The sequence below is a fragment of the Chelmon rostratus genome, chromosome 19 (genome assembly GCF_017976325.1).
Source record: "Chelmon rostratus isolate fCheRos1 chromosome 19, fCheRos1.pri, whole genome shotgun sequence".
NCBI classification, from domain to species: Eukaryota; Metazoa; Chordata; class Actinopteri; order Chaetodontiformes; family Chaetodontidae; genus Chelmon; species Chelmon rostratus.
In genome coordinates, this window is record NC_055676.1 from 22,782,380 (window position 1) to 22,810,287 (window position 27,908).

General features: G+C 44.0%; 1 protein-coding gene across 2 annotated transcripts in view; it reads right to left on the reverse strand.

Moving 5' to 3' along the window:
• Positions 1–10,071: 10,071 nt before the first annotated feature.
• cwc27 (CWC27 spliceosome associated cyclophilin) overlaps positions 10,072–27,908 on the reverse strand; it is a 28,778-nt gene continuing 10,941 nt past the window's right edge. Inside the window, exons 11-14 of one of the 2 annotated variants that reach the window (XM_041959839.1) lie at positions 24,027–24,130; positions 14,965–15,074; positions 14,783–14,886; positions 10,072–10,607 (exon numbers count right to left, since the gene is read on the reverse strand). In XM_041959839.1, coding sequence (XP_041815773.1) covers positions 10,445–10,607; positions 14,783–14,886; positions 14,965–15,074; positions 24,027–24,130 — 481 coding nt within the window. In that variant the 3' untranslated portion in view covers positions 10,072–10,444. The remainder of the gene's footprint in view (positions 10,608–14,782; positions 14,887–14,964; positions 15,075–24,026; positions 24,131–27,908) is intronic. The other variant, XM_041959840.1, reaches the window with a different exon arrangement.

Here is a 27,908-nt window from a genome sequence, read left to right on the forward strand (position 1 = left end):
AGCGTGAGCTGTTCACTGGATACTGTGAGTGCACACAAGGCCTCCAGATGACGAGGCAATGAAAGTAAGATCCACTGCAAGACAACACGTGCTGTCACGCAGCTTTATTGGTATTTAGCTTTGAATTGCCAAGTATTTCCTTCAGCTCTGCCGGTCTTAAGGCACATCACAATGTGGTGCAGGTGAATTAATCTGCATCTGTTTACTAAATATTTGTGCTTCTTGAAGCTTGGTGACGTAGTTACTGTACTCCCAGGGCTTGTTGGTGAGCTGTTGTAGCCAGTGAGCTTACCGCTAACTCGCTAGCTGGCCGGGCTAGCACTAGTCAGTCATAATAGGACCTGTTTTCTCTCTGCTCTTCTGTTTACTTTATTCTGGCCAGGAATGTAGCGTCAGTCCAGGCAAGTCTGTACATCCACAACAGACCACGTGCAAGCAAGAACTGTTTACTCTTCATACCAGTAACGCATCTTTAGTCAAAATGGCTAAAAAGTGTCTTCAGTTCCAGCACTTCCATGATTAAATCAACGGGAATAAATATTCATGTGCATCATTTTCGTGCACTTTGGGTGTGCTTGGCGCCTGATGTTTCCTCAGAGTTCTGACTGGACTTCATCATCGTGAAGCTCTGAGTAACTGAAGGCACTTCCACCTGACAGAAAGGAGTATACAGCTCTTTATTTCCCAGATTATTTCCATGCATCTCCTGCTTTCCTCGCACGAATCATTTGTTTAAAACATCGAATCACAGCGGGACTGTAGCTGTAGCTGTCACTGGATGGCCAGTCCACGTCTGATTTCATTCAATAAAAGTTACTGAAGCGGCAAATCAAAGATCTCCAGGCTGATGGTCAGCTAGCAAGCTCGTTAGCCCGGTTGCAAAACAATAGCATTCTACCATTAACTCAGCTCATAACTGTCTGCAAACCATTCCTCTTTTCTGGAAGAGTTTTTACTCTGACGAGTGTTAATAAAAGTGACCAACAGCACAGCTAATCAGCTAATAAACCTTAAAAAGTCAGCACTGTCGGGACGGTTTGCTGTTGGTCGACGGCGCAAATTCAGCGTTCGCCAAATTGACCTTGACGTGAAAAGTTTGCACAGATTAACTTTGCTGTTTTAAATGCTGGTGTGAGACTTTGGTGCACAGTGAGCCACTGTCGGCACCTTTACTACAAAATGAAGACTACAGAAAGGTACTGTTTAACTCTCTCACTCCAGTATGTTGACTTTATTAGTCAAGGGGATAATATTAGTCTCCCTGACATGGACCACATGTATTTGAAGAAGTGACGAGGTGATTTCCCAGCACAGCGGTTCGCTGAGACGTGGAGCTCACAGGCTGCTTACAATAAGAGGTGTGTAGAGGACGGGGAGCAGATTTCGCCTCTTCTCCCAGATTCTGCACTTCAAAAAAACTGCTGACAGAGAGAGAAGCCATTGCTGCTTATCAGCATTCAGATATCCCTCACAAGCTGCATGACAAAACAAGCGTGTGCAGGCGGCAGCGACGAGGTACATTCACAGAAATAAGCACAAATTAAAATTCTTCAGCATCCTACGAAAAGTTGAACTTTCTTAAGTTGGAGTCTCTCGGGTGGTAATCATCTGCCTCCCCTGGAGGTAGAAACCCAGCAGACCTGAGGCATCACTGTTGGCTGCGGTCCTGAGGACATATCGTAGCTCTGGACGTAAAGACAGTGGCTGTTTGTGTATTTATCCTCCAGCTGGGAGGTGTGAGGATTAGCATAGCGACAAACAGCATAGCTCTCTAAGGGTTTATCATTCTTAATCAATGTTGCCGTGGTACTACAGCGTCGTCGATGAGTGCTTGAAGCGTTTCGGACACTCTTGCATTTGAACACGGCACAGCGGGACGAGCAGCTCCAGATGGTGTGGCTGGAGACAGCGCATGCATGGACCTGGGGGGTCTGACAGGCAGGAATGCTGGCCTGGGATGGGAAGGTCACAGCTCCAGCACCTGCTATCTACTGGGCTCTGTTTGGGCTCTGTACTGTTAAGCCCTGCTGCTCTTTCCCACAGCTGAGGCCCAGATTGAACTGCCGTGGACGAGATCAAAGCCCCGAAGGGCACTGGCTGCAGAGGGGAGGGCAGCAGCCAACCCATCACATATACCAGAAGGATGTGTTTTTTCCTTCACACCTTCAAAGATGTGAAGAGAAATGTTTCAGCTGTGCACCATGGCCTCGTTCAAAGCTGTTTTCATTCAGTGTCTGGAGCTCCACACTCTTTATCAGCTGCGAACCAAACACACTACTGTGCATTCACATACTGCAGCCAAACATGCACAACAACAGGTGAAACAGGCGACACCGTAAACCTGTGACGTGACTACTACTTGCAGGTTGTGTCCCACAACAACACAGTCTCATTAGGGTATTACTCTTCAGTTTAAGTTCAGTAGAGCTCAGTCCCAAGAATAAAATGCTGGCATTTTATGTTTCACATGCATCATATCAACAGTCCTACAACAAGTATCAAAGTGGTGTTCAGACTAGCGGTACATGTATATGAGCTGAGTCTGAGCCGTGCTTTGCTGTCACTCTAAGTGGTTTTTGTGCTTAAACCTAACCAGACCTTAACCACAGCGCGGTCACAACATGAAGCACAAATTTAAAGAAATGTAAAGTTTGAGCTCAAGGAAATGTAAGACTTTAACACAACGTACGATGTCAGCGTCGATTCTGGTGACTGGGTTGTTCAGTATTTCTGATCAAGTGCCTCAGATTCTGCTTTCTAGAAGTGGAACGACACTTCAGCTCTTGAAGCACTGACCTGATCCTCAGGCAAACATTTTGACCAGTTCAGACAGGACCGCACTCATGACAGTGGCCTTCAAAGGTACCACCCAAGGGCACATGACAATCTTCTGCTGTGTCGGGATACTGAGCGTGATGGATGAAGGACGAAAAACCTAGATTACCAGATCACACTGCTGTCACTGCTGCAGAAACATCATGCTGTGGTGATTTCAGTGGTTCTCATCAGGATCAATTAGTGACAAGTTCAACAAGCTCAATCACTTTTATGTGATAACCAATTGATTGAAAAAGTGCAAAACTTTCCCATCTTGCTCTCCTGAAAGATGAATTTAACTTCACACGTGGAGATAGAATAACCTCTGTCCAAGTTTCCATGCATCAACACAAACAGACAAATCCTCAGCACCCACAAGGCATGCACTCTCTGACCTTCTACAGCGTTGGTGGAGCAACAAGCTCCTCCACAATGTAAATGTGTTTTCAGTGAACTGTAGACTTTAGTGAGTGCAAAGGGCATGTATCTGGAGCCAATATTTCTACTGCTGTCCAGCCCTCAGAGGTATGTAACCTCAGCCCCAGGTGAGGAAGATCAAAGGGTTCATAGCCTGGAAACAAGTGGCTAGCTCTCCGTCATTGGGTACACAAAAACCAACAAACATTCTTTTTACCTTCATCTTCTGTTGTTCGGAGGTGAAGCAGTTCTCCTGTGTTTTTTGAATACTTTGAAAGCACCAACAGAAATCCCTTCTTTAAACCTGCTAACATTGTTGAAACTAACATTGAACAAAATGGCCGTGTGGTGCGACACGTTCACTCATTATCCTGAAATCATTGAGAACATGAAGCGCGTTCAGAGAGCGCAGACCTCCACCAAGAGCAGGCTACTCTTCTATGATATACAACTGCAACCATGATACACGTCTGGATATCTTTCCAAAACTATAAGACTCATGTCAGATCAGGCTCGTAGTTTTTCCATAATCCTGCTGACAAACAGACAAACTGAACTAATAAAAAAATTAACCTCATTGGAAGGTAGTGATCACTCAACCCTGCAGCTCAAACATTTCAGCGTCTTCTAGCTCATTGTATCGGTTTTACACCACATTTACAGCCTGTCTGTACCAAACGCAGGTGTCCCCCCCCAAAAAAAAGGTAGAAAAACCTGACAAAAAGCCCTCATAAAACATCTAGCAAACGAAAGAGTAAAAATCAAACTAGAGTTAAAAGGAAATGTTTGCTAACACGTTAGCCATAAGAAACTTACGCTGGTGATGTGTGGTGTTTGTGCACTTTTCTGCCCCCTAGTGGCCAAAATAAAACAACAAATAACGCAGCTTGAACCGTTAACTGACGCTGAATCAGTTTGACGGCCTTCTTTTGCCTTCTTATCTCATATTTTGACATAAAGATGAACAGTTACTGTTTACTCTGACACAGATGTGCTATTGACGGTTGTTTTACAAAAGGAAACATTTGATTTCTATGTGACCTTAAAGCAGAGTGACATCGCACAGCTGTGCTATTTTAATATCTATAGACAAGGACAACTCCACCACCTGACCTGCACTTGAGGTGTTACTTTGTTCTCTTTAGAGTACAACTGATCGATGAATCCCCGGACCATTAATAAAACTGCAGATCATTTTGTCTTTACAGCTGCTTTTTCATTGTAATGTGAGCGCAGAGAGATTACATTAAGGACAACTAACACACCATAAAATAGGATGAGTTATTCCTCCATAAAGCATATTGTTACCTCAGAACATAATTAGGGTTACAAGCTACTAAAAGAACAGATCTTAAAGAGGGTTCACATTAAAGCGGACCATCAGGATTGCTGTCAAACCTTCAATGTGCCTCCGCTGGATGTCCTCGGTACGTCCGTGTGTTATACAAAGATTCACCTTTTCCTGGTCGAGAGTGAAGGACATGTGGGCTATGAAACGGAGACAGAAGCAGCATTAAAATGTAACCGAACAGAGTAATAACCATGAGCCTTGTAGCTTTCTGTACCGTGACTACAGCCCCATTATCGTTTGTCCTCATTAGCCTGCTGTCATTTATTAGTTGTGGGCAGTTGGAGCAGAGGAGGCTAAATCACGACATAATTCATTCTTGATGGATTTCATAATGTTCTTTCTCTCTCGAGCATGTCTTTAAGCATGCTGTACGTAGAACGCTGTTCAAGAGCACCGTCCACCCAAATGATGACACTCACATACACACACGATATTATTCAGTCTCATCCACAACCAAGCAAACGCTCTTGGCTTTACTCCATTGGCCTAAGTGATTGGCTATTGATTCTTTATACGCTTAATCCATTTACCTTTCCTGCTGACAGAGGACAGTATAGGAACAAAGCAGTCGCATCCCTTAAAGGTGACCCAGCTACCTGCTGAACCACAACACATGCAGACCCTGAAGGGTTACGGCCTCAGTTTGCCTGAGACAGACTTAAAACTCAATTCATCAACCCTGATTTCAAAACAGCTTGAACGAAACATACATAAAACAGAAAGTGAAAGTTCAGTAAACCTCACAGCACAAAGACAACATGTTTTAAGTTTCACCTCATCAGCTTCATTGATTTTTGTAAATATCTGCTTATTCTGAATCTGATGCAGCAACACGTTTCAAACACGTTGTGACAGGAGCAACTAAAGACTGGAAAAGATGTGGAACGCTCCAAAAGCATCATCAAGGTTGTCAGTAAAATCAAACCTATAATGACCAACACTAAAAACAACGAGAGAAGCTGCTCGGCTTACTAAGTGGCACTAAGTGTAGTTTTGCAGGTATTTCACAATGAATCAGTACTGGACACAGTAGAAGCTGTTAATGGAGCTAGATGAAACATCAGGGCATCATAAAAGCTGCTATTCATCCCGAATGTCCATAAAACATCAAATTACACTGCATCACATCCATTAGTCATCAGGACAAATCTCTCTAAACACAACTGTGGACCTCAGATCTGGGGATAATTAAAGTCATTAGGATCCATCTTCTGGGAACAATGAAAGGACCGAATTTTGTGCCAGTCCATCTTGTAGAGATGTGGAGATATTTCAATTAATAATTTTTAAAAAGTTGTTAAGATATTTCAGTCTGGACCACAGCGATGGACCAGCCTGGGAGCCTCAGCACTAAGAAAATCATTGATCAAACCGTAACGATCAAACTGTAGTTCACCTAAAATTAAAACCTGAAATAATAATTCAGACACAATTTTATTAATATGACGGCACGTACAGTATACTATGGTTGGTATTAGCGTATCACATTTAAGCCAAACCACATTATGGCCCCTACTCGCCTCTCACCAACATTCAATATCATACTCACCTCTTTCTCTAAAAATCTCTCACAATATGGAATAAATTCACCCAGACCTTAAATGGAAATATTTTATAATGTCCAACTAGGAGGTTAGATAACAACTGCCTTCCATGAAACTCAATGCTACATATTCTTTCAGTTTGAGGTAAAGTATTTCTGAGGTTTGCTTTTTTGAGTTTAACCTTGGTCTCAGCTGTAGTCCTGGTCTTAATTTATTGTTTACACTAGTTTCCTTCTGTGTGTTCAGTTTCTGAGAAAAAGCGCTCATTCCCGATCAGTCCTGTCCAATTGCTGTGGTATTGGACATGTCACGGGCAGGCCTTGCTTGGACCTCACGCTTGGCAAGGCGTAGAGGAATGAATATGTTATTGTGAACGTTCCGGCAGTCGGGCAGCTCTCTGCATCACACAGCCCTGCCATCACTTTCTCCTTCTGGCCGGCATCTCTCTGGCTGCCGACAGGCACCTCTGCATTGACCTGACATTTTCCTTAAACATAACAGCAACAACGCCTGCATGCTAATTTGGCTCTGATTTAACATGATGAGCACTGTTTGAGAATATATAGAGAAATAAAGAGAAGGAGTAGAAAACGGGGAAGATACAGACTTGTATGAAAAACACTCTTATAAAGTAGCTGTGACATGTGCACATTTATGTAAAGCCTATTACGAGGGAAAGGGCCCAGATTCAGTTTATGTTCAGGACAAGTTAACAAGCTCATACGTACAGTGAAAGTTACAGGAGTTTTTGTGACCGTAGGTCTTCCTCCTGTCCTGATCCCTGCCTGACATGATATCAATGTGAGGTTGTGTTTAGACTGAATTTAATGAAAAAATGCAGGTTGTCAGTGCAGAGGGTTTTGGCATAAAAACACAGTGTCATCAGCAAAAAAGCTGATCCGAGCTCAACTTTAGCAACAATGCAACAAAAGGCGCTGCTGTTCTCCATGAAAGTGAAAGCCTAAACTCCAGGAGGGCTACTCTGTTATGTGAACGTTGTGTTCCTTCCTTTTACCTCTCGATCGTTGCAACAAAAGATAGAATAACTTAACATTGTTCAATCCTGTCTCATATGACTAGAAACCATCTGATAATCCTTCAAACTCACAGATCTGTTACTCAAACTGGAGCAGATTTAAGGCCTCGCTGGTTCTTGAAACAGGGCTGATTTCAGTCTGAACGTCCACTAAGTGATGGGGGACAAATCTTCAGTCCTCATTCTATTCTAAAATGTATTCAAATACTTTCAGTGCGATTTTTTTTATGGATCAAGTACTAATAAAACCCTTTCTGGTTCATGCGGGCAGTTCAATAAACACTCAGAGAAAGAAAACAGACCAAATCTTTGCTTTGATGAGCTTTGAAGCTCACCAGCAGAGACAAACGATCTCTCTGCTGTCCTCGGACGTCTGCGAGTGACCAACCGTTAACCATGAAAACCTGCCGCGCCTGTCCAAACCATCTTCTCTTTGATCTCGCGAACTCATCAATACCCTTCCTATGAGCGCACGCTAACTCACCGAGCTCTCTTCTCCTGCTCGTCCCGTCCATCACACCCTGGGGAGCGAGGAGTCACGGCCGCGGTTCAGAGGTCAGGCACGTGGACCATCGCTGCTGCTCACACGGACCCATCTGACATGTGAGCTACAAAGGACCACTGAAAGCTGGAGCGTGCAAAGGAAGAGTTACAAGTTAAAGGCAAATGCTTTTGTGTCATCTAACAAGAGTAAAAATATGGAAAGATCATAAGGAAATGAATCCCTGTTACAAAAGAAGTGTTGGCTGAATTTCTAAGGGATGAGGAGGATTATCTGGCTATATTTAGCCCTCACCCACAAGGGCAGAGGGAGATAGTGGTTGTAGAATAGCATGATAATGCTATTACCATTCCATCTCATCCCTGGCAGTCACATGACCAGCAGCAAAGAGCGGTATTTCCTGCTCCGAGCTGTGACACCGGGGAACGTGGAGTGTTCTCCTGGTGGTGCTGGAGAGGAACTGCACTGTCTTGTCCTTCTCTCTGGTCGTCCCTTTAAATAAAAATTATTGATTTATGTAGCAAGCAATGCCCTTAAAAAAAGCAGATTCATCTGAGAGCACCTCTGTGCATCTTCTTGAACAGAAATATTTCCAGCATTTCTCTCAGTAATACATCAGTGGCACAACCTGACCTGGACTCAGGAGCACATACAGTCAGTCGGATCACCTGTTTTAGATTTGCTGCAGCTCGGGCCGAGCCGGGCTCATAATGTAACATTAACTCTCCTTCCTGTTCCATATGAAAATTTAAGCATAATCCCAGAAGTGCAGTAAAAAATAGTGCGCTGGCCAAATGCAGCTCCTGGTCACACACATGGCAGTGGCAGATCATTTACCCCCAAACCACCACAGTGAGGTAAAGTCTTTGGTTTAAACAGTTCCCTTTTTACAAGCTTTGAATGCTCCAGTGGTGACCTGAGCGGGACAGCGTGCCAGATACCGTTCAAAATATGTCAGGCCATCGCTGGCTTCCGCCCCAGCATTAAAGGAATAGTTCGACATTTTGAGAAATGCACTCAATCGCTGTCTTGATGACATTGATACCATTCTCATGTCTGTACAGTAAAGATGAAACTACAGGCAGTTAGCTTAGCTTAGCATAAAGACTTCAAACAGCACAAAAAGGTAGAAGAGACCTGCCTGCTGCTACGGCTAAAGCTCACTTACGCGAAATAGTTCCACATTGCATTGTTTTTTAGCCAGATTAGCTGCTTCCAGTCTGTATGCTAAGATAAACTAAGCTAAGCATCTCCTGGCTCCGACCTTCATAATCAACACACAAAAACCTCGAGAGAAAATAAGCACATTTCTCTCAACTGCTCCTTTAATCTGCTGAAAACTGCTGTTGTGAAGTTGAGGCTTCATCATATCTTTCAAATGTTGAATCGGAGATGAGAGGATGAAGCAGGCTATTCATTAACCTCCTGTTGTCTGTAATTAGTTTAATGCCACTTTGATCTTAATACTGTGGTGATGAAGGTGCCCAGCATTAGGAGTACTGAGGGTATACAGAGGTAGTGACAGAATAGGAAAGCTCAACAGAGCAGATGTCTGTTTCTGAGATCAACGCCCAGTTACCACCCAGTTCACTTCATTTACTTTCTACCATTTTAGCTGAGCGTCCAAATTCAAGGTTTTTTTTCCTGAGCCTTTTATTTGATGCCGACGGTAGAGACACAGAGAGGAAATGCAGGGAGAGAGATGAAGGTATGTACAGGTGTCTTAACCACGAGGTACCTGAGCTGCGTTCAGGTACGCTACAGTACGTTTAGCTACAGAAAACAGGCAGGTGTAATTATCCACCTGAAGAGGACAGTTTGATTATAAGATGATTAGGGACCACACTGGTATGATGAGCGTAAGGAACCTTTATAAAGGTGGATTTTACTAGTAAAAGATCTTTGCAATCTAATCTCATGTAAGAAGTCGTGTTCTTGTCTGACAAATGTTTCACCACGGCAACTGTAGGTTTTGTGCTCAACACTCATTTACAGTCATTTGTGGCTCAAACTGATGATGATGATTTATATTGAGTGTCCAAAATCTCAATATACTGCTCTCCACTGAGCAAACTATTGTTCATTATGTGGTGTGGACACAGCTCAGGCCTTTTGACTTGAAATAGTTCTGTAAACAAGTAGCATACACCTGTACAGGGTAACGCAATCCAATACAGCTGAACATAATAACACCACCTCTACCTCTGACCTCAGTGATAAAGATTTAAATGAATGTACATATTTCTGACAGTCTCATCGAAACCTGAACACTGTGAGCTTTGTAAAGACAGATGGTAACGCAGAGCTGTTGTACTGGATTACACTAGATTACACAGCTATACCTGATAAAGCAACGACTGACTGGTTCATTCATTTAAAATCAAACAGAATCATTACGGCCAGTTTACAAATGTACTTTATTTTTCCGCCAAAGTCACATTCAAGCTCCGGACGACAGAAACAGAAAAAGAAACGTCATAGAAAAGTAAGCGACACCACGTATTATCAAATCAGGACCGCGATCGTTACTACGACCACAGTTTTAATCCAGATGAGTGATGGAGCGTAGTCCAGGTGCAGCTGTTCTGAGCGGAGAAGCCTTCACGTCACAGATTACAGGGATCAGGTCAGCATCCTCAATCCAGATGTTCGAGCCGGGAGACTCTTCAAAGTTTGCAGCGGGTTTAAAGTGGTGGAAACGTGAACAGGCAGGATGCTGAACGTCCAGTTTCTCAGTCACGTGGCCCGGGCAGGACCCGACCTTCGACCTCGCGACCTCACCTCTTGGCCTTCTTCTCCTTCATGATCTTCTTGCTCTCCTCTCGCCTTCGTTTATTGACGGGGTTGCGTGGGTCGTAGATCTCGAACGTGTCCTCGTCGTGCATGTTGGCATCCTTGACTTTTCTGGTTTGCTCATCAAACTGCAGAACATGGGCCATCCTAAATCAGACGGAGAGAGGCGGAGAGAGTTCAAAGAACAGCGGCACAGGATCCACTAAATCACAGCTCTGCAGAACTTTGACCGAGAGGCTCGACTCTCCTCGCTTTGACCACCTTCTTTTCAATATTGCAACCAAAAAATGGGATAAACTAGAATATGAGAAACTGTTTCGATTATTCTGACCGCTGCTTCTTTGTCAGCTGCAAATAAAAGTGAATAAACAGAGATAAGTTCACAGCCACAAAGAGATGAAAACAAAGCACTAAAAGCATGAAACAGCAGGAATGTTGCAGAGGACTGTATGCTTTGAATGGTGGGGGGGTCTGTCATGTTGGCGGTGCAGAATGGTAAACAGGCTAATTGCTATGCTTGAAATCAAGATTTATTATGAGGACCTCCAATTGCTCCAACTGCAGCTCCTCAGTAAATCATTACAACCCACTCAAACAAACATCCCTGATACTAAAATGCTAAATCTTCTAGTTTGTGACTGATGAGCCGTCAGTTCAAGCAGCGACTTCTTTGCATATTTCCCTGAAAGCTTTCTTGCTTCTGCTTGCAGAATGACCTGTACTACTAATAAGTATTAAATTAGCTGTGATTTTGAGTCATGCTAATAATGTGCACTGCAAAAAAGATCTGCAGAGCTGAGAGAAACAGCGTCAGGTGAGTTAAAAACATTGATCAGCTTTAAATCAATCAGAGACTTGTCAGACAAATGATACAGAAACAGTACAGCTTAATGGCTGAAGCCATTTAAACTAAAGCACAAACATGTCCAATATATTCTGTAATGCTGTCTGTGGGAAGCCTTTATACAGCCATGCTAAGCTTAGGACACACAAGGTGCTTGAAGACAGATTTTAAGCCTTGCTGGAATTTATTTAACGGTCTCTCAGTAAAAAGTGAGAGATTAGACGTAGTAAAGGTGCAGCATGAGGCTCTTAGCAGGTCAAAGATCCTGAACGAAAGCCCTGGTCTCCAGAGAACAGACACTCATGTGTCTTTCATTTCCCCCGTCAGTTTCTCTTCCCCCAAAGACAGATTAAAGAATCGGGACATTCCTCAGCGGAGATATCAGCGTCAGGCAATTCACAGATTTCTCCAGATGCTCTGTGAATGCTATCGCTGCATCGAAAGTACAAAGCAGCAGGGACTGAGCAATCTCAGGCATCCATTTTTAGCCACGCCAGAGGCTAACAACCTGTTATTAGCAGCTACATCCTCCTACGTTCATGTCTGGGTGGAGATGAGATGAATGTGGGATTCTGTTGTGGGTAGGGGAAACATTTTAGTCATGCTAACAGTGTTGCTCTATGGAAATGTCAGTCAGCCCACCGCTCACGTCCAGACCCACATGTCTCAACAACTGTTGTCCAGTGTCCAAATATCTGCATTCAATTTAGCAAAATTAGCATGCTAAACTAAAATGGTGAATATGGTAAACATTATACCTGCTTAACGCCCACATGTTAGCATGCTGATGTTAGCATCTAGCTCAGAGCAGCGCTGTGGTTGAGTACAGCCTCACAGAGCCGTTAGCATGGCTGCACGCCGGCAGTAAACTCCATCAGACGTGATTCTCAGGTGGAAACCAACAATCTGACATTCACACTCAGTTCACGCTATGACGGACCAGCATTTCTGTCACTTTTTAAGGTGAACACTAGGCACCACTATGAACGCCTCCCGTATGGATTACCATCTTCAACAGATTCCTAAAAGCTTGAACTGTGTGTGAAACATAAAGGAAAACAGAATCAATCAAATTCTGTTTCCTGACAACAGTTTCCTGAAGTGTTCCTGAGTCCAGGTATTAATCTCTTTATCCAATCACGTGTTGAACCTCACTCCATCCTCACTGTGAGTCACTGATACTCTCACCTGTTACCAATTAACCTGTTTACCTGTGGAATGATCCAAACAGGTGTCATTAACGGGACTTTGGAGCATTTAAAAGAGATGTTGAGCTGCTTTTTAAGTATTTTTGGGGCACTTTTTGCCTTTATTATAAAGCAGACAGGAGCTACAGGAAACGAGGTGAGAGTCCAGCCTGGACTCAAACTCGGGAAATCGTCACTGCCACCTTAAACCTCAAACGCCCCATGACAGCGACCAGGTTTTGGGTTCTGCGGACGACAACGCTGGCTCCATTCACTGCTCATGTTTATCTGAGAGGCCTCTGACATCGCTCTGTCCATGTCCGGAGACTAAGCTAACATGCACATCAGTAAAAATAGCTTCAGTCAAAGCGTCTTTGAAGCTTCCCTTCAGAGCTGATGATCAGCAGGTCTTCGTTATCTGCGGGAGACAAAACATTTACAGACTGTGCCGTATATGAGCGTGTAAACTGCTCACATGCACCAGCGTGTGCTTCAAACTGCCAAATAAAGCAGCTGTGTATCCTCTTCTGTGTGTTTTAAGGTATTTTGTGTTGATACCTTGTCTTCCGTGTGTGTGTGTGTGTGTGTGTGTGTGTGTGTGTGTGTGTGTGCGCACTCTCTCCAGTGTTCATTTGAAATCGGCTGACATGTGACAGCTCATCTAGAATGTCATGGCTAGACTCTGGCAGACCCTGAGGACTCCTGCAGCGCGAGCAGGCCGCCTCTGATAATTTGTCTAGCAGCCTCGGTGATGACAGCCCGCCGGCCGCTCGGCCTCAGAGTCCCGCAGCTCGGAGTCGGGATGTGGAAACTCGCCGTTCGGAGCTTATCGGAAGCGCTCTGCGCCGCCATGATGCGAGGCTACAGAAGCCTTTCCTCAGTTGATTTTTCTCGCTTTCATTCCTTTTTGTTGCTCAGGCAGGGGCAGTTAGACAGAACGGGAGGGATGGTGAGAGCGGCGCCGGACTCTTTGCATTGAGTGTGGAGGTTGTGTGTGTTAGCAGAGAGGAGGAGGAGGAAGAGGAGGAGGAGGAGGGAGTCAGGATTTGTAGACACAGACACAGATGGAATAGTTTACCTCCTCTGGCCCAGACTTGACTTCCAATGTCTGACCTGTTGTAACCCACATTCTGTTCGCAGTGCTCCCAGAGTGGCACAGACTTCCCACTGGTGTTTTTCTAGGACTGCAAAGCTACCGCCGCGGTCCCTCCCTCCTCGCCATACCTGGTGTCTCACACACAGACTACACTTCAAGGGGGCTTCTGGAGACTAATAGCAACGACAGATTTTGTTATTCTACATCTCTCACACACAGACACTTTGCTCAAATTCAAACACATGGTTTTCATTTCAAACCCGACTCTGTGCAGCGAGACTTTGAGATCTTTGGTGAAAAACAGAATATGAGAGGAAAACACGGCGTCAGGGCTGATTTCCTGATGGCCGATCTGGTGGACACACACACACACACACGCACACGCACAACCTGAACTTTCGCACACATCTACGAGAACGTGAAGCAGGCTTCAGATCCGACAAAGGACAGCTTCGTCATTCGCGGTACAAAGAGGGATTCTCTGCAGGATCTGAGCATTTCAGTGTCTCATTTAGGCCGCGCTCGCTTTTAGAATAAATTTCTTTTACAGGCTCTTACAATCCAGCGCTCGCCGTGCGGGTATCAAGAGGAAGAGCACAACGTGAACCCAGCAGAGGCGAATGAAAAAGGCCTTTTCGTGCCAACTTGTCATGCTTGAACTTCACCGTCCACAAAACAGAAAACTGTCCGGGAACACTCTGGACCCTGGCGTGCTCACACGCTGCTCAGTGCCGCTGCAGCGAACAGCATCAGTGATTTAAAGCTTCGCACGGCGGCCTCTCTGCACATCCGGACACATACAGACTGGTATGCTAACTCTTCTCTTGGCTCTGTTTTCTCCACCTTCTGAGGGAAATATCTCTCTAGCTGACTATATTACTTTTTTGGACCCCAGTTTGTTGATTCTGCAACAGTTTGGCCAGTTTTGACAGACGGTTTAGGAGAAACTGACATTTCCACATTCTGTTGGACAACTGGAGCAACGAGAGCCGAGCGAGTGCAGCACCCTGCCGCTGCAGGATCACTTTTCACGACAGTGACAACACGGCTTGATTCAGAGATGGTTAGATAGAGCGACGGTACCCAGGAATGACGGGGAGTGTGCTGCCATGCCAAATGACAGACCCGAGAGAGGAAACCCCGGATGAAACAGCGATAATGACGGTGACGAGGATCTGAACAGCATCTCACTGACCATCCTTTGTCGTCGTCCTCCTCCAGCTCCTCCACGTCCTCCTCTGGAGCTTCGGTGATGGCCGAAGACAACTTGGACTTGAAACGATTGAGGAGGGCCAGCGTCTGCGGGAAAGATCGGGCACGGTTAACATCGTGTTCTCCTGAAATGATCTGTGTTCACCGCACATCGAGTTCTTTCACCTGTTCCTCTCTGCTGGAGCCTTTCTTCCGTTTCTGTTTCCTGAGCTCTTCGTACTTCCTCCGTCCCTCCAGATACTCGGCCACGGCCTCACTGGAAGGCTTCATGTCCTCTGGAGAGACAAGGCGGACGTCACACATGCTGTCAAATTTCCAGCTACACAAAAATCTTTTTAGGTCACCTTCTGAAAAAGCCACAGTGACCTTTTCCTTTATTTGGTTGGTTCTTGTGACATTTTCTTGTCATCACTGTCTGGAGCTCTGGAAGCCCTGCTGAAGTGAAGGGAAAGTAGCTGCACAACGATTTTTACTAAACTGTTTAAACACTAAAAAGTAAAGGAGACTGAAGCAGACGCTCATAATAAAGTTTTGATTCATTCCTCACTTATTTTTTCATTAATCTTTCTTTAGTTCCTCAGAAATGAACACACACATTGTTTGGAGAGATTCTGACACCATAAACAGTTTTAAAATGACTCAAATATTACAATTAGTTTAAAATACTACATAGTTTTTGACAATTTTACATCATTTCATCGTCGTATTTTGGGGTTCAGAGGAGCAGGTAGCTTGGACATTTCTCCCTTTGTTTTCAGACTTCTTGTAAAGATAAAATATAACTTTATTGATCCCACAGCTGGGAGGTCACGTTGTTCCAGACAGAAAAAATAACAAGAATAAAGAAGGAGGAATGGAAGTACAACAGGACACTAAGAAGCTCCCTGATGCTATGAGTTCACAACACCTCCACCTCTACACCTCCTCCTCTACACCTCCACCTCTACACCTCCACCTCTACACCTCTACACCTCTACACCTCCTCCTCTACACCTCCACCTCTACACCTCCACCTCCACACCTCCTCCTCTACACCTCCACCTCTACACCTCTACACCTCCACCTCTACACCTCCACCTCCACACCTCCTCCTCCTCTACACCTCCACCTCTAGACCTCCTCCTCTACACCTCTAGACCTCCACCTCTACACCTCCACCTCTACACCTCCACCTCCACACCTCCTCCTCTAGACCTCCACCTCTACACCTCCACCTCTACGCCTCCTCCTCTACACCTCCACCTCTACACCTCCTCCTCTAGACCTCCACCTCTACACCTCCACCTCCACACCTCCTCCTCTACACCTCCTCCTCTACACCTCCACCTCTACACCTCCACACCTCTACACCTCCTCCTCTAGACCTCCACCTCTACACCTCCACCTCTACACCTCCACCTCCACACCTCCTCCTCCTGTACACCTCCACCTCTAGACCTCCTCCTCTACACCTCCTCCTCTAGACCTCCACCTCTACACCTCTAGACCTCCTCCTCTACACCTCCACCTCTACACCTCCTCCTCTAGACCTCCACCTCTACACCTCCACCTCTACGCCTCCTCCTCTACACCTCCACCTCTACACCTCCACACCTCCACCTCCACACCTCCTCCTCTACACCTCCACCTCTACACCTCCTCCTCTACACCTCCACACCTCCTCCTCTAGACCTCCACCTCCACACCTCCACCTCTACACCTCCTCCTCTACACCTCCACACCTCCTCCTCTAGACCTCCACCTCCACACCTCCACCTCCACACTTCCTCCTCTACACCTCCACCTCCACACCTCCACCTCTACACCTCTAGACCTCCACCTCCACACCTCCTCCTCTACACCTCCACCTCTACACCTCCACCTCTACACCAGCCAAAACTGGGCCGAACACGATCAGAGAGAAAAGATAAAAGGAAGTCGAGCTGTGACAGTTGCTGCCGTACATGATCTGAGAACGTGATAATAAGAGAGGTGAGAAGAGGAGGCAGCGCAGGGCAGTCCTCTCATCTCACACTGACATCCACACTGCTGCTGCCAGCCTTCGCAAAGACGTAGTGAACTAAAGCCCCGACCCAGTAACCCCTCGCTCCATCTCTCTCAGAGATGACCTGCTCCGCCTGCTGTGTATACCCAGACCTTCTGTAACTGATCCCTCCCAGGCACGGAAAGGCCTCTTTAATCCTCAGCAGAGACAGGACACATGAGCATCGGTGGACTTCATTCATCTTTTCATTAGTATGTGTCCTGTAAAAGAGCGAGAGCTGCTAATTTATGAATCACACATTTGATCCATAGATTAACTGACTGAAAGTGAATTAATACGCAGCTATTTTGACAATTATTTTTTTTGCTTGAGTATTTTTTTAAGCTGAACCTTGAAACATTCTCTGGTTCCAGCCCCTTAGATGTGAGGTATTTCTGCTTTCCTCTGCTTCATATCTGAACATCTTTGCTTTCTGGAGAAAAATTACACTTGAAATGGCAAAAATTCAAACGTTCCAGCTGCTCATGAGTGAATATTTCCTTGTTTTCTTCATCATCTCTGATAGTAAACTGAATATCTTTGTGGTTGACTGGAAGAAAACGCGACAGTTGAAGGTGATCTGTGAAACTGTGACACTTTCTGACATTTTATGGGCTAAAAAATTAATCCAGAATAAAAATAATGGTTAGGTGCAGCAGAAGGGCCTGAGATGTAACACTGGTCACTACAGCGGCTGAAGTCACAGCTGACAGCAATGCTGGGAACGATTTTCCACCTCTGCAGCATGTGTGATGTCGTCTCTCATCATGAATGAAAAGAGAGACGATCAGCGCGCCGTTAACGTGCTTGTGTAAACCTCTCAGCTCAGACTGAAGTCACAGAGTGGCAGACGGTGAGCACAGTCTGCTGGCCGCCGGAGCACTTTCTTTCCACAACAAAGTGATGTCAAACACGCGGCGAGCGCTGAGACAGCGTCGCCTCGCCGGAGGAGCTGGGTCGCTTCTGACTGGGCGCTGTGACACATTCGGCTGCACCAAACAAATGATGCAACAGAGAAAACACTGCAGCCCGCGGCTCCTCGCTTAGCTGTTTCTGTTAATGTACAGTTATTTGTTCAGCTGTTTATCATGAGCAGCGAGCCTCAGAGGACAATGAAAAGATGAAGTGAGTACCAAGATGTACTAATAAACACTAAATTACATAAGAAATGTACAACACAGGAGAGAAAAATGAAGTTCAAGACACAGAGGAGCCAGTTAGAAGGACCCGACATACCCAAACTAACCTGAGGAGGCTCTCTCTGCAGAGACTCCAGCATAAAAAGACGCCAAGGAAAACATTATTACAAACTCATCTGATATTCTGCTGACATTAATGTAGAAACTTGACAAACACAGAGTTTATTACAAATGTAAAGTCCAATTTTACGTTGCAGTGAAGAAACTGCAGAGTTCAGTCTCAGTCTGAAGTCTCTTCACACTGAGCAGATCTCACCAAAAGTTATCCTAAAAGCTACAAACACTTCGATATTAAAGGAAGAGTTTGATATTTTGGGGATAATCCTTTCTTGCAGAGTGAGATAAAAGCATCATACAACTCTGATACTTGTCCACTAGATATGAAGCCAGGAGATGGTTAGCGTAGCTTAGCATAAAGACTGAAAACAGGGGGAAACAGCTAGCCTGAATCCACTTAGCAGCATCTCTGAAGTCACTGATTAACACCTTATACCTCGTTTAAGACTAATTCTTGGCTGGGCGCAGTAACTTCCAGCCAGGATATAGTCCCAGCCATAACTTCCTGTAAACTTTTGTACAAACTAAACAAACACGATGTAAGGCGTTGCTTTGTCAGCTTTAGAGGTGTTGGTAGGCAGGTTTTATCACCTGCAAACAGAGCCAGGCTAGTGACTTTTTAAAACGGTAAAACTTTTGTTTTTCCATATCAGCAGATGAATATAAGGTCGGAACTCTGTTGTTAAATGTAAATTTATAAAATCTCAAATTAAATGTGCTGTGATTCATAGTTGTCCTCATATTGGTGCGTTCAGGCCAACTATTATTTAAGAAAAAGGTGTAATTACTCTTTTAGGCTTCTTACCCTGCAAATACTGAGCGCATCGAAGCTCCTGTGGTGTCAACATGGAAGCCTGCTCTGCTGCTCGAGGGGCAAACCTCTTTGTCTTGATTTATGAGACCAACAAGTGATCTCCCTCCATCCCCCCCGTCACCTCTCCTGCTCTGCCTCCCTGCTGCAGCCTGTGACATGCTGGATGCTGACTGATGATGCCCTGAGGTCCTCCACGAGGAGCCCACATCTCCCTCTCCAGCTGTTGTCACTAACTACTATCCTTGAGTTTGATGGCCTTCTAACTACATTCCTCCCCTCTCCTGTCACCTGGGCCCAAAGAGCCACAAATCAAGCCGCTGATGTTGTAGCAACCGAAGGCCGTTGTGGACGACGAACTCTTCTGTGGAAGCTTCCCCTCGTGCTAAACAATCAACAGTTTTCAAAGAAAAGTCAGAGCAGCACGGCGCCGAGCTGTGAGGCAACATTACTGCAGATCATCAATCAAAAACACATCAAAAATGATTATCAGTTAGTGCTTTGAGGTCAGGACCAACGATCCGTCTTCGATTATGCAACAACAAAGACTGCTACTATTTCACAAGGCCGCTGTGAAAATAAGTCGGTGGTGCTTCAAATATCACCCTCTTTAAAGTCAACAATATGCAAACAGTGTAATGAAACACCAACGGCACACAGGCATAACCTGTATAATATCTAGGTGGGATGAAGACTGCTGCCACAGCACTGAGGGTGGGTATTGAATGGACAGTGGTTTCAGAATGGCTCTCTTATTTTTGGCTCCGGCAGCCAGCGGTCATGCCAGGAGAGAGAAAACCAGACTGCAGGAACACGCCGGAATTCAAGTGATGAAAGGTTTTTTTCTTTTTTTAAAAGTCAAAAAGTTGAAAAATGGTGAATTTTCAACCCAATCAAGAGTAATGTCATGCACATGGGGATGAGGCCTGACTTAATGCGGGACTGTGAGGGGACGGTCAAGAGTCACATGACCATTTATAGAAGTCTTACAGGTAGAAAAACTGGAAAGAAAAATCTTGGCTGGACTGAATAAAGACGGAAATAACAAGAAGTTCATGTTAATTTTAGCTTGAATGTCTTCGACTAGATGAAAGATAGCTGCTTTAAGGCTTCCTTAATTCTAAAATATATAAACATACATAATCTATGTTCACATATAAAGCCTTATCTTACCTTTTATGTTTTTCAGTTGAATTAAATTTAAAGTTCAGGGAATTTCAGTTTCTTGAAAGTTCAATAAATGCATGACGGTTCCACACTAAACGAGCAATCGTGATAAATAATCGTGATCTCTACTTTGGTAAAACTAATGGTGATTATGACCTTTTGTCACAATAAGGCAGCCTTGTAGCCTGAATAATAGGAAAAAAAGCAACCACTTCACACTGACACAGATATAAGATACACACAAACACCAGCTTTAAAACCACAGAACAAAAACATTACGGCAACTATTACGACAAAACCTGATTTTTTTTGGTCTGGTTTTACTGTGAAGAGATATTATTAAAGAGCCATGAGACAAAAAATTGGTGGTTTTCACTGTGTCATCAACATCTTTATAATTCTTTAAGACTTTTTTTTGAGCTGTGAGACAGCTGACAGTGCAGACGTGTCATCACATGAGTCTCACTGGACAAAATACCAGCTTGAACAAGTCATTTCAAACTGCACCAATAAATATGGGACAGTAGGACAAATATCCTGCTCAAATATCCACTAAATGATTTTAGAGTCTGTCACTATGTTAAAGCCCCTTACGGAGTCAAATTCCTTGAACGTGTACACATACTTGGGCAATAAAGCCGATTCTGATTCTTACCACAAAGAATTAAGACCAATATGAGAGATATCATCAATCCTTTGGTTTGTCTGCTTTTTCTCACTTGGAAGTAAAGCAGGGTATCATCGAACACTCAGTGATGCAGCTGCCTGCACTTCATTTCCAGATACCGCACTACTATCTAGTAACATTTGTTCCCACAGACCAAATGTGGCGGATCTGTGGCCAAAAACAAGCGCCACCTTTGGCTCTGACTGCTGTCTGCAGCTGTTCAACCCTTCACGTTTCCCACACACATCTGTATTATTATTATTATTATTATAATACAATACTTCTTACCACGACTGTTTGCTTTTGATATTTTATTATTATGTATATAATTTTTTACTGCTTGTTATTTCGATATTTTATTATATATAGTTTGCTCTTACAGTCACGGTCCACTTTATTTTCACTGCCATTTGCATTTGATATTCTTTTTTGTGCAATACTTTTACTACTGTTCACTATTTGGCTATTTTATTATTATTGTTATGTATATAATCTTTTTACTGCTCGCTATTTTTATATTTTATTATATTTTTATTATGTATGTATATGTTCTTTATAGTCTTATTTTCACTTATTTCGCTGTGTGTGATGCTGCTGCTGCACTGCAATTTCCCAGCTTGGGATAAATAAAGTCTGTCTATCTATCTATCTATCTATCTATCTATCTAGTCAATCTTTATGCTCACTTCTTGTGCTAAAACAGTTGTCAGTTATAAATAAGCTGCTTCATCTATGGGCTCAATGCACCGCATGTTCGCCGGTTTAGTTTGGTGCATAGAAGCTGGCTGGTGGCGCTACAGGTGGTGCACAATACTACTGGAGTTGTCCACCACGTGGTAGTTGGTGCGCATTATGGTCATATGAGGGTAAAACCCTCAAAAACCAACAAGAGACATGCTACTTGTATATCATTTCAGCATGAATGTCTTTTAAAAGATCTACGTAGCTACACATTACAAAATAAACAAATAAAATAATGTCCTATACCGACTGCTGAATCACGCATTCGTTTCAGCTTGACCTACATTTCATTTTCAGTCGACGTTGTGTGCACTTTCCAGTTGGTGCAGATGCACGTGTCCTGGAAGACTTCAATGTCCCAGACAGACAGGACGAATTCTGGTCACATATTATCTAATTATGGACCCTATTTTCACATGTTGTTTGTGTCTGTTATTTCGTTCTCGCCACAGCCACCAGACTCCATTCAGAAAAACAGTCATTTTATCATCGTAAAACTCACAAAAACAAAATAAAACTCACCAAAACCTTCTTGGTTTGTCTTTTCACTGCTCCAACAAACATCGCTAATTCTGGTTTGGTTGGATAAACTCTTAATTCACCGAATTGGGGGAGGAGGGAGAGAGAGGGCTAACATCAGAGAAGCATTGGGAGAACAGGAATATTTACTATTTTCACATCTGCACAGACTTATATATGCCGGACATCAACACATTTTCCTGGATGTTTTTTTTCACAATTAAAATATGAATTCTAATTTAGAATATTCTCTGACAGCCCTAATGAGAACAGTTAAAAATACCGCTCGTTAAAGGCTCTTCTATCAAACAAAACAACAAAACTTTACCTTTATAAAACGTCAGAAAATAAAAACAAAGGTTAATAAATCAATGTTAGCTGCAGCCCTAAAAGCTCCGAGCTCAAACCTGCATCATGCGTACCCCCACTGAACCTACGCTGACCAGTCTGAGAAGCACGTGAGTGAAATGAGACCAGAGGCTGACCTTCACAGAGAGGTCAGAGCAGCACCAGCAGAATGATTTAAGCTTCCAGGGACGGCAGTGTCAGCGCGAGCCTTAATGTGTGTGTGCAGCTTCTCCAGTGGGATGAGATAAAACGAGGCCTCGCCACAGTGTCCCTCTGCGGCTGAGCTGAGTTTCAAGATTTACAGCATTTGAGCAGACATCCGTCTCCCCTGCAGTGGCCATTGGCCCATGACATCTAAGAATTCCATCTAATGGAATTAACTTTTGCTTCCAACACAGAAATGTAATGAGGAACTCTTAAAAGAAACTCCTGCCTCTGGCTAAGCTGCCAGAGACGCACAAAACAAAGGTCCCTGGCAGAGTTTAAATACCTTGTAAGATAATGGAGGAGCTTAGGCTAGCTGCCACTCGGTGTAACAATGCAGCGCTGTTACTGACTCAACACTTGAGTTTATAACTGGATCTATTAAGAGAAGGCCTCTTTCTGCTTAGTGTGTTTATAGAAACAGCTTAACTCTATGCAGATATCACTAAGAGCAACACATTAAATCAGACTCACCAACAGATTCTTTGTTAATCTGAGTGTTAAAGCACAATGTGATGACTGTATTTTGTGCTCTTTCACCTAAAATCTTGAACCAATCAGCAGCAAGTAAAGAGTGGGCTCAAAACCATCAGTGTTTGTGGAGACAAAAACAATGTTTGAGCAACAAAAGCCCATCATGGTCTTCAGTACATTCTGGCTGGTGATAATCCCACGGTCAGGCCGGTCCCTGCAGAACCCCCCGTGAACTATGTTGTTTTGTTGCACAAGAACACACACACAACCTCAAGCTAACCCCTGTGCCTAAGTGGTTTTTGGTAATTTTCAAAAATGTGTTTCAGCATCAGCAAAAATCCAAAGATTGACGGCATTATGACAGACTGCAGTGCGGTGAAGACCCGAGGAGATTTGGGGGCAGATTTTTTACAGACTCGCGTTGGCCAAAGCTGCAAACTAACAAACACACAAAGGGTTTGATGTGCAACTATGGCGGCCACTAAACAACTCGCACCCACGCAATTTTCTCTGAGCTTTAACACAAAAATGCAGACCCTTGGGGGGAAAAATAGACGTCTGCAACTAATTGACAAAATCAGAGGGTTGCCTGTCTTAGTGTCCATTAGCAGAGAATGTAGCACGGACCACCCTCTTAGAGACTTTGTTCACACTTAGAGGGCTCTGTGTTGAAAGAGCTCTTTTTCAAACATCCTTAAAAAGCACCTCGTTGTGGGAAGATACATGCATAGTACATTATCAATAAATCTAGAGCAGGCATGTCAAACTCATTCCATAAAGGGCCGTGTGGCTGCAGGTTTTTGTTCCAGCCAAGGAGGAGCACACCAGGCCAACCAATCAACATCAAGGGATCACTTAGTTATCAGCTGAAGACTGAGATCAGCTGATTAATCGATTCCAGCCAGGTGTGCTCCTCCTTGGCTGGAACTAAAACCTGCAGCCACACGGCCCTTTATGGAATGAGTTTGACATGCCTGATCTAGAGTATAATGGTAAAGAGGAATAAAATCTGCTCACCGTCCTTGACTTCATCCACAGCAGGTTTTGAACTTTCTTCTTTCCTTTGCTTTATGGCCTGTAGCTCCTTCTTCAGCTGTCGCGCCTCTTTCCGTAATTCATCACTGCGAGGCGAGAAGTGAGGTTGAGGAGTTAAAACTCAAAGTATATAACTGCTATAAAGGATTTCACCTGCAGCAGACGAGAACGATGACAGAGCAACAGGTTCAGACCAGCATCAGTCATGACAAATGCACAGTGAATAGTTTGAGCAGACTCTTGGCTCCAATGGATCCTGCTGTAAAATAAGCACATACATCATTATGAAGACCTCAATGTAGACCTTCACACCCAAACACCAACTGTTCTGAAATTTTAAAACTAAACGCTCGTGGTTAATTATGCAGGAATAGAAAACACACCTAAAACACGATGTGCAAGTGTCAGAATGACGTGTGTACATTAAAAGCTTGTGTTGCTCCAATAATTTGGACGGAGCCTTAATGAAGTGAGGTGAAGTCCAGGTTCTGGAAAGCACCAGACGGGGTGTTGAGGTTCAGCAGACTCAAGTGAGAAAAAAGTGTCCAAGTGTAAGGCTGTCATTTTTAAACTCGTTCTAATGCTGCCAAGACCAGCAAGTCTCGAGTCAAGACCACAAAGTCCAGAGTTAAGACAGGCAAGTCCCTAGTCTGGACTACCAAGTCCAAAATTAAGAGCGACATGGCCCAAGTGAAGTCCCAAGTTAAGCCCAACATGCTTCAAATCAACAGACAAGTCCCAGGTCAAGGTCAGCAAGTCCTTAGTGAAGACCAACAAGTCCCAAGTCAAGACAATTAGGTCCCTAGTCAAAACCAGCAAGTCCCAAGTCAAGAATACCAAGTCTTAAGTTAAGACAGACAAGTCATTGGTCAAGACTAATAAGTCCCATAGTAAGAGCAAAAGGGGCCAAGTGAAGTCCCAAGTCATGACCAACATGTTCTAAATCAACAGACAAGTCCCAAGTCAAGTCCCAGGTCAGGTCCCCTGTCAAGACCAACAGGTCCCAACTTCAGTCCTTGGTCAAGACAAACAGGTCTCTAGTAAATACCAATAAGCAAGTTCCAAGTTACAAACCAAGTCAAGTTCGATGTCACGTTCCAAGTCAAGACCAACATGTCCCGAATCAAATCTAAAGTTGAAGAAAACAAACCAAGACGAGTCAAGTCTCAAATCAAGCGAGTTTGGTCCCAAATCAATACACAAAGATCCCAAGTCAAAACAGACAACTCCCGAGACAAGACAAATAAGTTCCAAGTTTCAAGTCTAAAAAGGTGTTTTAAGTCCTAGACAAGTCATGGTATGCCCTTCACAGAACTGAGTGCCACAGGTGGGAGTTCAGGTCAAGTCTAAGTCACCATATTCACTACTTGAGTCTGACTCGAGTCACATTTAGTCTGCATAAGCATATACACACACATACATGCATGTAAAGCAGAGAACGACTCTTTGGATGGAAGCCACGAGATATTATTTCACACTGTGTGCAATAAATGACAGAAACGTCCTCCGATACAAGAAACACACAACTGTCAAACACTGTTTGTGGTAGAAGTCATGAAAAACTTTACACTTCCTTTCCTCTAGTGGTAACACATTAAGTATTACAGGCACCGCTCACGTCGAGCAACCCTTATAAAATCTTTAACTGGAGGACGGAGGCAGGCCAAGGCACATCCTTGCTTCCTTGACTCAAGGTAGCGTCCATTTTGGCAGGTGGCCCGAAGCCCGGCTCATGCAAGGCTAAATGCTAGAAGTCTGAATGTGGGCCAGCACTGCTGATTATTGTTCCCTTTCACATGATTGAGACTGCTGCCAGTTGCAGAGCAGATATGTTATGTTAGGAAATGATGATATTTTTGTACTGCCTGACAGCCCTGTTTTTGTCCCATTCTCTTGCAGAGCCACAAAGCACAGGTAAGCTGCACAGACTGGGCCTCTGGCCTAGAAACATGTGAGGCATCTCCAGACCAAACAATGGCAGCCTTTGTTTCTTACATCTGCTTCTCCGGACTGACATTCATTTACATCCTTTTCTTCCCTTTTATCTGGAGCTTTGATTCTTCGGTTTGTAGCTTTCAAACACTCGTCTTACCTTCGCTTAACTATCTGACATTGTCTGTGGCAAAGCAGTGAGGCATCAAACCGAGAGATGTTTTAACTGTAAGTGTCCTGACAAATATTAAGAGCTGCGGCTGACTTGATGTCACGTCTCTTCCTCGTTGGCTTTCCTGCTGCTCCTGAGGACAAACATGAGGAATCAGTCAGACGTACAGTCGTTAGTCGTCTCTTTTCATGGAGAAAAAATGCTGCAGCTGACTCCAAACTGAGTTGCCAAGAGCAGAACTGGTTGGCAGAGTCAGACTTGGCCCGTGTGAGGAAGTCGCCTGCTCGGCTCTGTCTCGGAGCAATGACAACAAACCTCTTCTCTGAGGCAAACTATTTATATAGAGTGTGGTAATGCTACTCAGATGTGACAAACCAGAGGTGAGCAAAATAATACAGTTATTCAAATGCTACAGCTGCCATTCACAATTTCACATTTCACACAAGAGGTAACGCCTCGTAAACTTGGTATAATTGGTGTAATTATTTGGCCGGTACACCTTAAGTCAAGACAGAATATTGACATCCATCAAAGGTAAACACAGACACTTCATCTTGTGCTTAAAATGTTTAATTTCTGCAGGAAGTGAGCAAATTATGAAAGAAGAGTGCTTTTTGCTGAGGTACTTTAACGCTCTTTAGAATATGCCATCATGTGATTGCCTGTCATTACAAAGGCAGCTTCACATACAGTATTAGTGATAAAGGTGAAAATCAATCAGCTGTATTGGCAGATTTTACACAGGTTGTACAAATGTTCATGTTTTTATGGATACACCAGTGCAAAAAACATTTTAAAAAGAACAAAGTCAAGAAGACGCAGAAATATCCTGACTTTCAGTCTCTAGTATGGGTCAAGCTTAAAAAATGCTGCATCCTACACTTCCCATAATGCAATTTTCTGATAAATATTTGTGGTCTCCAAGCTAATACAACAAAGGTAAGACAAAGCTCTTCCAGAACCACAAGCGATAATAAACAACTGTTTTCCCAGGCTGTGTAGTTCACCTTAGGACTACTTGACTGATCTTTAAGTGTATTAATCAGTCGAGTTCCCCCTTAAATTAGCTGTCAAACCAACAGAAAGCAACATACAGGTGTGCAACGAGGCCAGGTACTGGCTGCACAGGCAAAAAATAACAGTGGTCACAAGTAGATGCCTAATGGGATTATTGGTCACCAACTATAACCTGAAAAATAATCTGAGTCTAAAAATAAATACTTTAGTCATGATGACAGTGGGATATTGTAGGGCTGTCGTATTAGACTGCATTAGATTCCTCTTTATACATGTACAGTATTTACAACTTGGTTTGATGCATCCAGTGAAGCTTTCTTGACATGATATCTGTGCTTCTGTAAAATCAACCATGAGCCAAGCATGACGCAAAGCCCCTCCTGCAGCACAGTCCAGCCTCCTCTCCAGGACTGAGAGGTGAGGTTTTATGCAGATATTTTACAGTGAGGAGCACTTTGGACAGAGTGATCATTTTCTGCCTGCCTTGACATGCTGCCATTCAGAAAACAAGAGACGTTTCCAAGGCAACAGCCAAACAATTGGCTCCACAGCCGCGGTGCCAATAAAGAGAAAGAGGCCAGAGAGGACAGGAAAAGCCCCAACAACACCTGTTAAGACACACCTCGAGGCTCAGCAAATTCCTCTCAGGACCCTCACAGCACAACACCACAAAGTATTTTGTTTCTACGCACTTGGAATAATGTGAGAGGCACATTTCTGACTACATAACGATTTGTTGTATT